General features: G+C 39.6%; 1 protein-coding gene across 1 annotated transcript in view; it reads left to right on the top strand.

Annotated features, from left to right (window-relative positions):
* The window catches only part of COL19A1 (collagen type XIX alpha 1 chain), a 345,729-nt gene that overhangs the window by 271,966 nt on the left and 59,370 nt on the right, over positions 1–14,393 (top strand). The window contains exons 32-34 of the mRNA XM_043510441.1: positions 28–81; positions 1,502–1,555; positions 11,816–11,860. Of these exons, the coding sequence (XP_043366376.1) occupies positions 28–81; positions 1,502–1,555; positions 11,816–11,860 (153 nt within the window). The remainder of the gene's footprint in view (positions 1–27; positions 82–1,501; positions 1,556–11,815; positions 11,861–14,393) is intronic.

Here is a 14,393-nt window from a genome sequence, read left to right on the forward strand (position 1 = left end):
ATATTCATAAATATCTTTTATTCTCAGGGTCTTCAAGGTATTCCAGGGCTTCCTGGTCTAACAGGACCTAGTGGACCTTCTGTAAGTGTTTGGTATAATCTATGATCTAATCTACAATATCTGTCTAGTGAACCTGTTGTGCTCAATTTCAAGATGTAATGAAAAGGAGACTAGGTTGAGCCAAATATTAAAGAAGCTAATAAATCCAATAATCCAGTGCTAATTGAAAATGAAAGCTGCTATTCTGGGAGTAATGCTTTAGCTTACGGAAAGGTGGGATAATTTAATATGAATTTGTGACTCCAGAGATTTAACTTTCACTTAAATAATAGCTTCATATTAGTTCTTCATATTTCTAGCCTGTTCTCTTCTCTGTGGTGCTAATAAAGAGCCAGAGTCTGCCTTCAGTTGACTTCTGGGGAGTTGAATGAATGTCATTGTAAGAGTAACGGAAGTTGGCCCAAGTAGTGTTGTAGAAACAAGTTATGTTGTGAGTTTAAATTCCTGAAAATGTTGCCATTGTCAGAATCATTATTGTGTATATAATTTATAATATGTTTCTGGCTTCTTGGTGATGATATCAGAAAATCTATACACAAAATTGACTTGAATGATGTAATAACTTTCAGATAATTATGCATCTGAACCCAAATTATTGGTATAATGTTAGTGATAAATTCTAATGATAATTCTGTTTGAAAACACTGAATCCTGAAACTTAGAAATTATAAAGTGTGACTCTAAATTGGCTATTAATATAAAAAGTCAGTGAGCCACATTTGTAAAGCAATGACAGAAAATGTTATATCTTTTCCGTACCCTTAGGAAATACTATTACATTTTACTTCCTATTTAAAAGATGCAAATCACATTGTTTAGTGCACTTATTTTTAGTCTCCTGACTGCTTGCACTACTTAAGTTAAGCTTTTTTTCAAAAACTGTAACACATTTACTAAAGCATAATGGGTAAATTGTCATTTAAGCAGCAAGGCTAAATTCTTAGCAGTATCAAAAGGTTGCCAGTTATGGTCACTACATTTAGTCTGCCAAGGTGAAAATGCAACCACAAACACAAGTTTTACCCTTCATAGGGCTTATCAGTAGTATGCAGCTGTTGTATCAACCAGAAGAAATATAAGCCTAGAGGAGAGACTTAATTAAGTTAAAATGACTTCAAAAAGTGTGAGTTTTAATAACTTAATCGCAATGCAGATTACCTTGTTTTATTGTTTCATCACTAATGTGAACCAATCCTATGTGTTTCAAAAAAAGAAAAGGAGTACTTGTGGCACCTTAGAGACTAACAAATTTATTTGAGCATAAGCTTTCGTGAGCTACAGCTCACTTCATCGGAATGCATCCGATGAGGTGAGCTGTAGCTCACGAAAGCTTATGTCCAATAAATTTGTTAGTCTCTAAGGTGCCACAAGTACTCCTTTTCTTTTTGCGAATACAGACTAACACGGCTGCTACTCTGAAACCTGTCATTGTGTGTTTCAGGGAACAATAGGAAGACCTGGACATCCCGGTCCAGTTGGAGCAAAAGGTGAAAAGGTATTGAACATTATTCTTTATTTCAGTTCCAGTGAAGGTCTATAAAGAATTATCTAGTTCCTTTCCTCACTTATGGTTTTCTTGACATACCAGAAACAGAGCATGACTACCCAGGGAGTCAAAAGGCTGTATGGTACAAACAGGAATTGAACAGACAGTATTGCTACCCATTTTTGACCCAAGAGGTTAGCCAAAAGTTGTGGTCCTACAGGGTGGTTTCCGTTAAGAGGAGAAATTGATGTTGGAGCCAGGTATTTCTATGATGCAATCCTGTTTGCGTATGAAGATGTACATGGCCTCTTTCAGTCAACTCTCCTGTCTCCTTAGTTTTATGCTCCCTTTTTCGTGTCTGTTTCTAATGTTTCTTGCTGCTTCCCTTTGTTACACACAGACACACTGCTCCAGTCCAATCAGTCTTCCATGCCTGATCAGAGCACAGTGGAACCCTTGGGGATCTAACTCCTACCTGAGCCTGGCATGTGGCTTTTTTTTTAAGTGGAGGTCCATATTGTTTCAGAGCTCAGTGTTTATATTTATTCTGAATAAAAGGTGACAGTACCACCCACCAAGTTCAACAAGGTTTAACCCAACCTATCACAATATCTTTTTCTAGGTAAATTCCTTTAACTCACTAAAAAAATCATGCAGTTTTAATATGGTGCTTTTACCAAGCAGTGCCATACTTCCATATTTTCTTAGATCCCTTATGGTGTATATATATGCATCATGTACTCTATACAATTTAAAAGATCTTGATGGTTTATTATATAAGCAGTGGTTGAAATTGTTAGCTATTTCTTAGAATCATAGAAATGTAGGGCAGATCCCTTTAGTCCATTCCCCCACATTAAAGCAGGATTATAGACCCTACCTTATTCTCTTTTCAATATTGTAATCAAAAGCAATGCCATATATTAAAAGTCACAAATATTATTCAATATGATTTAGCCTCTGTAAAAATATATTACTGCCTTTTACTTAATTTGCATTAAGGTTTTTTTAACAATATTGTACATATATCAGGCACTCAATAGTGCTCAGTCTAGTTGGAAGGCAAAATTAATCTCTTATCCAATTCAGCTCAGTTCAGTGGAGTTACAGCAGACATAAACTTGGCCTACAGTTGCAAAACAACTTCCATTTATAACCCTCCCTTTTGCTACATGTGTATACCTTTTTGAAGTTTTCACCATTAGCTTGAAGTTTTTCATGCTTAGTGCCACCACATAAGATTCTTTCTATAATATTTTCTGTATCCATAGTATTATGCAAATTCTGAACTGTAACTGATTTTTAAAAAGAAAATAAACTTCTGTCCTTTAACTCCCATCAGGCTACAGAATCTTCATAATGTAGATGAATTTGAAAATTTCCTCTAACAAAACAAAAGGAGCAGCAAAGATAGGAACTCACCTTCCTCCTTCCAGTCACTTAAAACAAAATGAAATGCAAGAAACTTCCTTGTTAACTCAGTACACAGGTCTACTCATAAAAAGTCTGGTAAAGCAAAGTTCCAATAATAACATTAACTCGGATATTGGACACACGTTTTCTGTTCTTGGATTTCTGGATGAGGCTAGCCTGGAGGGGTTCCAAACTCTTTGGAGGACAGGATCACAATTCAAAATGATCTTGATAACTTAGAGAGAGAGTCTGAAATCAATAAGACAAAATTCAGTAAAAACAAGTGCAAACTTCTGCACTTGGGAAGGAAAAATCAAATGCAGAAATACAAAATAACTGGCTACTGCAGAACAGAATCTGGGGGTTATACAGGATCACAAATTGAATGTGAGACAGCAATGTCATGGTGTTGTGAAAAAGGCAAATGTCATTCTGGGACGTATTAACAGGAGTGTCATACCTAAGACATGGGAGGTAATTGTTTCATTCTACTTGGCACTGGTTAGAGCTCAGCTGGAGTAGTGTCCAGTTTGGAGCACGTAATCTAAGAAAGATGTTGATAAATTGGATAGAATCCAGAAGAGAGCAACAAAAAATGATGATGGGTTAAGATGATAAGAAAACCTGACCATGAGTGAGGAAAGGTTAAAAGAATTGGGCTTGTTTAGTCTATAGAAGAGAAGTCTGACGGGGGGGACATAAGTCTTCAAATATGTGAAAGGTTGTTATAAGGAGGACAGTAATCCACCATGTCCACAGAGGGTAGAATAGTTAATTGGCTTGGTTTGTAACAAGGGAGATTTAGGTTATATGTTAGGAAAAAGTTTCTAACTGTAAGGACAGTTAAACACTGTAATAGATTTACATCATTGCAGGTTTTCAGAACAGGTTAGACAAACACCTGAGCATCCAAAGATTTAATAACTATGGTAAATGCACTATATAGCTTATCCCCCAAAACAGTGATTCAAGCATCTTTGAGCAACAAGTCCCTTTGAAGTAATAATTGGACTACATCAGAGTTGACCCTCACTCTGCTGCTGTATATCATATTGATGGACTACATCATCAGATGTAATGGGAAAAAGGTCACAAGTTGCTATATGCAGACAAAATAGACAGACAGCTGCACCGGCACAGGAGCTAGCAAACAGAGCTCTAAACAGGGGAGTTTGAGTGGGAGTTCTGTTGGAGGAGAAGGTAGTTGTACTTGGTTTTGTATTTTTAGTATTTGTGTGTGTGTGTGTAGGGGTTTTGTGCTGGGAGAGCAGCTGAGCCTGATTAGGGGGTGGGGCTTTGTGCTGAGAGAGCAGCTGAGCCCTGCCTAGGGGGTGGGGCTTCTGACTAGGGGCCCTATAAAAGTAGCCAGCCAGTCAGGCAGCGGCACAGGAGCTAGCAAACAGAGCTCTAAACAGGGGAATTTGAAATGGGAGTTTGGATTGTGGTGCTTGTTTGGGGTTTGCTTTTGCTGGGGGAGGGTGGTCTTCTTAGTGTGGCTTGTGTTTCCCAGATTAACAGGATTTAGGTGGGAAGGAGATGACAGATACAGAGGCAGCTGTGGGAGTGACTCCTGTAGTGAAAGACACATTGAGGATGACTGGATGTGGAAGCTGTGGTATGTATATGATCCTGGAGGGGGGAACCGGTAAGAGTTTTTTCTGCATGAAATGCCGTCTGATAGAGCTGATGGAGGAAAAGATCTGAGGTTTGGAGATGCAGGTGGAAAGTCTGGTTGAGTTTAGGAAGGGGTTTGAGCAGATGATGAAGCAAAGATATGAGGTATCTGAAGGGAAAAGCTCAGACTCACAGATGGAAGCAGGGCTGGGGAATTTTGAGGAGAGACTGGATGAGGAAAGTGGTCAGTGGAAACATGTGACTCAAAGAACCAGGCAGAGAAAAAGACGGGCTAGTGAAGGAGAAATAGAGCTTAGGAACAGGTTTGCAGAGTTGGAAAATGAAGAAGGGGCTCAGCAGGTACTTGTTGAAGGTGGAAGGGTAAGGAAGAAGAGAAGAGAGGCTAGTCCTATAGAAAAAGGGGAAGAGTCAAGGGAGACTACACCAAATATGAGCCCCAGGAGGATACAGGATGGGTTGAAGAAGATTGTAAGGGAAAATAGGAATGGAAAGAACTTGCAGCCAGAGGGAACAGGGGAGAGACTGGAGAATAGCACTGTCACCAGGAAGAGGCAGGTCTATGTGATCGGGGACTCTTTATTGAGAAGAATAGACAGGCCTGTAACTAGAGCTGATCCTGAGAATAGAAGGGTGTGCTGTCTTCCGGGTGCTAAGATACGGGATGTAGACCTGAGGTTGAAAAGGATCCTAAAGGGAGCGGGAAAGAATCCCCTAATTATCCTTCATGTGGGAACAAATGATACGGCTAGATTCTCGCTGGAAAGTATTAAGGGAGACTATGCTAGGCTGGGGAAGATGCTTAAGGAAATTGAGGCTCAGGTGATCTTTAGCGGGATCCTTCCTGTTCCTAGAGAAGGGCAACAAAGGTCTGACAAGATTATGACTGTCAACAGATGGCTTAGGCAGTGGTGCTATAAGGAGGGCTTTGGGATGTATGGCCACTGGGAGGCATTCACGGACAGAGGTCAGTTCTCTCGGGATGGACTTCATCTGAGTAGGGAAGGAAATAGACTTCTAGGATGGAGGCTGGCACAACTGATAAAGAGAGCTTTAAACTAGGAATTGGGGGGAGATGGATGGGAGATGTCCAGAAAATCTCCACGCCAGATTTTAGCATTGAGAGGGAAGAAGATGAAGTAAGAATGGATACAGCCGTGAGTAGGAGAATGTATATAAGGAGTGAGGGTGGTGTGGATACTAGTCTAATAGGTTATACTGGATGTAGAATGGCTGTGCCTAATAGGGTACAAAATGTGAGTGAGGCCAAACAGCAAAAATTAAGATGTTTATACACCAATGCGAGGAGTCTAGGTAACAAAATGGAGGAACTAGAGCTACTGGTGCAGGAAGTGAAACCAGATATTATAGGGATAACAGAAACATGGTGGAATAGTAGTCATGACTGGACTACAGGTATTGAAGGGTATGTGCTCTTTAGGAAAGACAGAAACAAAGGTAAAGGGGGTGGAGTAGCATTGTATATCAATGATGAGGTAGAATGTAAAGAAATAAGAAGCGATGCAATGGATAAGACAGAGTCTGTCTGGGCAAAAATTACATTGGGGAAGAAAACTAGTAAAGCCTCTCCTACGATAGTGCTTGGGGTGTGCTATAGACCTCCGGGATCTAATTTGGATATGGATAAAGCCCTTTTTAATGTCTTTAATAAAGTAAATACTAATGGAAACTGCATGATCATGGGAGACTTTAACTTCCCAGATATAGACTGGAGGACCAGTGCTAGTAATAATAATAGGGCTCAGATTTTCCTAGATGCGATAGCGGATGGATTCCTTCATCAAGTAGTTGCTGAACCGACTAGAGGGGATGCCATTTTAGATTTAATTTTGGTGAGTAGTGAGGACCTCATAGAAGAAATGGTTGTAGGGGACAATCATGGCTCAAGTGATCATGAACTAATTCAGTTCAAACTAAATGGAAGGATTAACAAAAATAAATCTGCAACTAGGGTTTTTGATTTCAAAAGGGCTGACTTTCAAAAATTAAGGAAATTAGTTAGGGAAGTGGATTGGACTGAATAACTTATGGATCTAAAGGTAGAGGAGGCCTGGGATTACTTTAAATCAAAACTGCAGAAGCTATCGGAAGCCTGTATCCCAAGAAAGGGGAAAAAATTCATAGGAAGGAGTTGTAGACCAAGCTGGATGAGCAAGCATCTTAGAGAGGTGATTAAGAAGAAGCAGAAAGCATACAGGGAGTGGAAGATGGGAGGGATCAGCAAGGAAAGCTACCTAATTGAGGTCAGAAAATGTAGGGATCAAGTGAGACAGGCTAAAAGTCGAGTAGAGTTGGACCTTGCAAAGGGAATTAAAACCAATAGTAAAAGGTTCTATAGCCATATAAATAAGAAAACGAAAAAGGAAGAAGTGGGGCCGCTTAACACTGAGGATGGAGTGGAGGTTAAAGATAATCTAGGCATGGCCCAATATCTAAACAAATACTTTGCCTCAGTCTTTAATAAGGCTAAAGAGGATCTTGGAGATAATGGTAGCATGACAAATGGGAAGGAGGATATAGAGGTAGATATTACCATATCAGAGGTAGAAGCGAAACTGAAACAGCTTAATGGGACTAAATCGGGGGGCCCAGATAATCTTCATCCAAGAATATTAAAGGAATTGGCACCTGAAATTGCAAGCCCATTAGCAAGGATTTTTAATGAATCTGTAAACTCAGGAATAGTACCGAATGATTGGAGAATTCCTGATATAGTTCCTATTTTTAAGAAAGGAAAAAAAAAGTGATCCGGGTAACTACAGGCCAATTAGTTTGACATCTGTAGTATGCAAGGTCCTGGAAAAAATTTTGAAGGAGAAATTAGTTAAGGACATTGAAGTCAATGGTAAATGGGACAAAATACAACATGGTTTTACAAAAGGTAGATCGTGCCAAACCAACCTAATCTCCTTTTTTGAAAAAGTAACAGATTTTTTAGATAAAGGAAATGCAGTGGATCTAATTTATCTAGATTTCAGTAAGGCATTTGATACCGTGCCACATGGGGAATTATTAGTTAAATTGGAGAAGATGGGGATCAATATGAACATCAAAAGGTGGATAAGGAATTGGTTAAAGGGGAGACTGCAACGGGTCCTACTGAAAGGCGAACTGTCAGGTTGGAGGGAGGTTACCAGTGGAGTTCCTCAGGGATCGGTTTTGAGACCAATCTTATTTAATCTTTTTATTACTGACCTTGGCACAAAAAGTGGGAGTGTGCTAATAAAGTTTGCAGATGATACAAAGCTGGGAGGTATTGCCAATTCGGAGAAGGATCGGGATATTATACAGGAGGATCTGGATTACCTTGTAAACTGGAGTAATAGTAATAGGATGAAATTTAATAGTGAGAAGTGTAAGGTTATGCATTTAGGGATTAATAAGAATTTTAGCTATAAATTGGGGATGCATCAATTAGAAGTAACGGAAGAGGAGAAGGACCTTGGAGTATTGGTTGATCATAGGATGACTATGAGCTGCCAATGTGATATGGCTGTGAAAAAAGCTAATGCGGTTTTGGGATGCATCATGAGAGGCATTTCCAGTAGGGATAAGGAGGTTTTAGTACCGTTATACAAGGCACTGGTGAGACCTCACCTAGAATACTGTGTGCAGTTCTGGTCTCCCATGTTTAAAAAGGATGAATTCAAACTGGAGCAGGTACAGAGAAGGACTACTAGGATTATCCGAGGAATGGAAAACTTGTCTTATGAAAGGAGACTTAAGGAGCTTGGCTTGTTTAGCCTAACTAAAAGAAGGTTGAGGGGAGATATGATTGCTCTCTATAAATATATCAGAGGGATAAATACAGGAGAGGGAGAGGAATTATTTCAGCTCAGCACCAATGTGGATACAAGAACAAATGGGTATAAACTGGCCACCAGGAAGTTTAGACTTGAAATCAGATGAAGGTTTTTAACCATCAGAGGAGTGAAGTTTTGGAATAGCCTTCCAAGGGAAGCAGTGGGGGCAAAAGATCTATCTGGCTTTAAGATTCTACTTGATAAGTTTATGGAGGAGATGGTATGATGGAATAATGGGATTTTGGTAAGTAATTGATCTTTAAATATTCAGGGTAAATAGGCCAAATCCCCTGAGATGGGATATTAGATGGATGGGATCTGAGTTACTATAGAAAATTCTTTCCTGGGTATCTGGCTGGTGAATCTTGCCCATATGCTCAGGGTTTAGCTGATTGCCATATTTGGGGTCGGGAAGGAATTTTCCTCCAGGGCAGATTGGAGAGGCCCTGGAGGTTTTTCGCCTTCCTCTGTAGCATGGGGCATGGTTGACTTGAGGGAGGCTTCTCTGCTCCTTGAAGTTTTTGAACCATGATTTAAGGACTTCAATAGCTCAGACATGGGTGAGGTTTTTCCTAGGAGTGGGTGGGTGAGATTCTATGGCCTGCGCTGTGTAGGAGGTCGGACTAGATGATCAGAATGGTCCCTTCTGACCTTAGTATCTATGAATCTATGAATCTATGAAAATAGCAATACGGGTGTTCTCAAAAGAAGACCTTGGGAAAATAATATATCAGTGATATGACCAGCTAAGCAGGCCTGGGATGAAAACGAACATGACTAAGACTGAGGTCATGTAGGTCAGTAGAGGTGCCACAGGAAACTGGATATAGAGATCAGTGGAATACAGCTACACCAAACTGACCAGTTTAAGAACCTTAGTGACTGGGTTACAGAAGACAGTGAGATAGTATATGAAATACAGTTCAAACTAGAGAATGCTGGAAGAGCAATGGATAACATGGCAGGTTTTGTATGACAAGCATATGCCATTTACAGAACATGGGTGCATTCAGCAATGCTGTATGGCACACAAGCATGGTCACTAAAGAAATGGTAGCTTCAATACCTACAGGTGTTTGAGATAAGATGCCTTCAAGGTTTGAAAAGACAGATTTCAAAATGAAAGCATTAGAATGGAAGTCCGGTCTGTGATGTGGCTGACAAAATCCAGGAAGCATGACTTCACTGGTTTGGACACATACAGAGGATGAATGAAGAGGACCTGGTGAAGATAGCATGGCAGGAGAAGATGGTAGGAAAGAGACCCCAAGGAAAGCTGAGGAAGTGGTGGGTGGATTGCACCAAAATGGTAAGTAGGTGGACCATAGTGCAGCCTGAGACAGATGAACATTCTGTCTGCATGACATCCTGAGGCCAGATGATGGTGTTGGGGGAAGGAGAAGAGGAAGAAGTTAGACAAACACCTGTCAGGGATGGTGTGATAGTTCTCAGGGTATCTAGGACTGTGAGTCACCTTGTTACTCCCTCGCCTCCAGCAAGAGAAAGACTTGCTTGTGCTTACCTGGGTGTCAGCTCCCTGATACCACCATCCTTTTCATCATCCACTCTCCTCTGGAGAATGCCAACCCTTACTTTGTCTGGCAAATTAACAATAGGTGTGTCCCAGTCCCCAAGCTCCTTTGATGCATTACCCTATAGTGTTCAGCCCTTTATTTATGCAACACTTGCAGGAATACCAGCTTGTATAATTCAGCTCAGGATTCTCACCTTGCTTAATACCACAGCATTGAGATATATTTATAGGAAAAATGATACGTTTATTATGAAAGATTCCAGAGATAGTGAGTAAGGATAATGAAAGCAAAAGGTTACATAAAAATCAAAATCATAACACACTTTCTAGAGACTAAACTTGCTTTAGTAGGCTAATCTTCTGTCTCCCCCCAAATGTCTTCTGAAGCATTTCAACCAAGGCTGGTTGAGATCCCATTTTCATGAATGTAAATTTACTGCCCATTTACTTCCTAGGTGCAAGATGACAGGCTGTCTTCTCTGCTCCCATAATATAGTCCAGCAGATCTTTGACGTGTATCTCAAGATATTCCCCTGTTGTGTGCTCTTCTGTATTGTCTTCATATCTCTGTGTTGACTTTGTATGTAATGTTCCACCATTGTGTTGGCTTACAATGCTTAATTTACTTGCCATCAAGGAGACAGAAGAATAAACATCTTTTGTCTGACAGAAACACTTTTTTTCTTCCACCTCTGCTGTGATACAGAATCTAAGAAGATATTTTCAATTTACATATATAACTTCTCACCTAATAGCCGTACATACGTTCACAATTATATTACCAATCATTATGACCCTGGCTTTCATTTAAGACCTCACACAACTATATTTGGTGAACCAGAATGTATATACCAGAATCATGATATTCTTGTAACACCCTTGCCAGCTGCCACTGAGGGTTTATGGGTCACAGATCATCTAGGTGTACTAGGTCCTGCCTCAGCGTGAGATAGACCTCAGCGTGGGATAAATGGTCGAGATAACTTCTCACGGTCTCTTCCAGCCCTGCATTTCCATGATTCTGTGTTTTTATTGACTTGTAATAGAGACATTACAGGAAGAACTGACTTCCATGGGACAGTGCTTCATATCGTAACAAAAACGTAGCAGTCCACACTTGTTTAGCGTGCCCACTAAGATGTAAACTGTTTGGGGAGTCTGCTTATATGTATCCCATTTCAGTCCATGTCAGCCCAACAGGCAACAGTTATAACCTACCCACAGTTAGACCATCATCACAATTCACCACAAAAAGTGATGAATTCTTTTTTTTTTGTCATATTTCAATGCTAGGTTTATCTTTGTTTTGTTCTGGGTTTTTTGTTTTTTGTTTTGTTTTTGTCTAAGTGATGGTTGTTTCTTTACAACTTAATCCATAAACTGAAGATTATGTTCAGCAAAGTGGTTTATGATTTATGAAAATTATTCTGAACTTTTATTTTCCAAATTTTGTTTGTTGCTGTGAAGTTGAAAATCCTTCTCACTGCTTTTTCTCCCAATTAATATGAAGCAGATATTGTATTCAGTTACTCACATCACTTACAAGTAAAACTACTGTGTTAAAATTTCCATAAGGAAACCTATTGCAAATAATCAATGTCAAAGGGCTAAGCTAAGACTTGAGATCTAATATAAAGGTATTATTCCCATATCTGCTCACTCGCTTGTTTGTTTGTTTGTTAATGTTGTTTTATTTAGGGGATTAAGATGAAACTAGAGAGAGGGTAGGCCAAATTAACCTCTTTTATAGTTGTACTTATCCAAAAATAGAAGGAGGAGGGTCATTGCATTTCTTGTTTATTATCACTGTGCTAGGTATTACATCAGTTTCAGTAAATGAAATGTATGAATCTTATACTGTCATAGGGTAATGAGGGTTCTCCTGGAAAGCCTGGACCACCTGGACCTCCAGTAAGTCATTTGTTTCATATTTTGAATAGTATATTTTGATAATTTACCTAAGGATATGGTAGATTCTCCAACTCCTTGAATCAATATTGGATGTCTGTCTAAATCTAAAGATATGCTATAGCTCAAGCAGAAGTGTATGGACTTGATCCAGGAGACATTTGGGGAAATTCTATGGACAGTTTTGTGCAGGACAAAAGATTAGATGATCATAATGGTCCCTTTTGGCCCAAACTCCTATTGACATCAGTAGCCAAGATTTCACCCTTTATCTCTGAAAATAATATGTGTATTTTTTTCTGTAAAGAACTCTTCATAAAACATTTCTTTTTAAAAATACAAAATACAGTAAAATACAAAATGCTTTAAGAATATAAAGGCAGGTATGGAGAAAATATACTAAAACAATATGCGGTCTGAGGGGACAGATTCTGCCTTTGCAAACTTAGAGTCAGGTGCAGGCCACCTGTCCAGGTTGTACATGGCATCTTGTACAGCCAATGGGTTGTAGTAGTATCTGACTGCATGACCATTCCCCATTCTGCCCCTTTTTCATTCCCCCCATCCACAACTGTGACTGTTCTGCTGCAGCGTCCTGGTTTCACCAATAAAGTATATAAAAGTTAAAGTAAAATAAAGCCTGCCATATTTATTTTCATTAGTTTGTTTTGCATGATAAAACTTCTCATTTTAAAGTCTTCTGAACTCAATAAATTTCTCTTTCGTACTGAAAACACATTGTAGTTGAAGTGCATATTGATTTGGGGACGGAAAAGATGCGTGTCATCTTTGATGTTCATTTAGTCATTCTCCCTTTTCTTATGCATACATTTTATAAGTCTGCATATATAAAAAAAGATTACATCCATATTTCCTACCTTCACCTTAAATATCCTGTGAACAGAATTTGAAAAAATATAAATCTCTTTTCAGAAGCAAGAGTTTCATCCATTCGTATCTTGAATACACTTGAATTAACATGTGCTTTTTGTGCTTTGGGAGTCAACAGTCTGTAAACATTTAGCATAAACTGGTAGTTCAGTTATTGAATTTTATTGAATTCATAATTTTTCTTCTGAATTTATTAGTGTCTCATCTGTCAAATTTGAGCATTAATTCAAAGCTATAGTACAAGCCTCTATATTCTTGAAGTATTGAAGCCTGACTCAAATGCTTTGCAGTTTTTATTTAACATGTAACTTTTTAAGGTGATAAAAAAGGAAATGTACAATACCTTGAATTCCTTTATGCACATCATTTGGCCAGTCACATAAATGGTTTGGCAATTTTATATAACAAAAGTTATACAGTTACCTTAGGATTCATGAGCCTTCATTTTTATTAGCTGATAAAAAAAGCCCAATCTTTCATTCATCACACATCCCAAACTCTTAACTGACTTCACTAGAGTTTTTGCAGGACAGAATTGTCACAGTTTGGGGCAGTTGCACCTATATTCCCTCTCTAGGATCCCACAAGGGCACCCACTCATAGGCTTTCAGCTGCCAAGCCACCACCACTCTGGGCGTAGACACATGTCTCTCTCCCTTCTGAGCACGGTAATTCCAGGCTGCACAGCTCCCTGCTGACACAGTGTTCCCCAGAAAAGTCAGACTGCCTAAACAGGCCTGCTTTACTTTTCTCCTCAGAGATGGTAAACAGGGTAATTGCCACAATTAAGTTGCCACACGGGTTTTTCTAAGCAAGTACATTTATTTTTAGGAAAAGCATTACAGAGAAAACATGTTAAAAACATTAAAATACATGCCAATAAATATACGAGAGGTCACCCCCTGACTACAACAGAGGCGGTGGCCAGTAAATAGTTCTTCAAACCCGCCAAGGGTTTATTCTGTGGTCACAAGTTCATAACAGCAGTTAGCTCAGAACAAACACACAGACTGGGCCATGTCCTTCCAAGGATTGGGGCCCCCCTTGGACAGAAGGTTCTGTCTGTTTGCTGGATCAGAAAAGATACACTGAATCTGTTTTAAGTCTTTCTTTGTTGGCCCCAGGGCTGGCTCCAGGCACCAGCGTTCCAAGCAGGTGCTCGGGGCGGCAGTTAGAAAGGGGTGGCAGAGTTTCCGTGACTGCAGCAATTCGGTGGCAGCTTCTCTCTCTCCTGCTGTCCGTAGCGGCAATTCGGCGGCGACAGGTTTTTTCACTGCTTGAGGCAGCAAAAATGGTAGAGCCGGCCCTGGTTGGCCCTTGCAGAATCCGGTTTGAACCAGTGTTTGTGAACCTCTCTCCAAGTGGTGGTAACTCTTTGGAGGTGTTACAAATGGAGTGAATTTGCCTAATTACCTCCCACTCTTCTTATTTCCTGCAGAAATGAGCCTTCCCCCCCCATGGAATTACATGCAAAGATAATAAACTGAATTCAATAAGGTTTCTCCAGGATATTGCAGGTAGTTGTTAGGATATAGATATTCAGGCCTGTCTGCAAAGGCCTATACTCTAAGAATTTAGGTGTATTCTTGTCACTTGGCTACTTATAGAGGTATAAAAGAAATAATCAAAATCACTGTCTGCCAGT

This window comes from Dermochelys coriacea, chromosome 3 (genome assembly GCF_009764565.3).
Source record: "Dermochelys coriacea isolate rDerCor1 chromosome 3, rDerCor1.pri.v4, whole genome shotgun sequence".
Taxonomy (NCBI): domain Eukaryota; kingdom Metazoa; phylum Chordata; order Testudines; family Dermochelyidae; genus Dermochelys; species Dermochelys coriacea.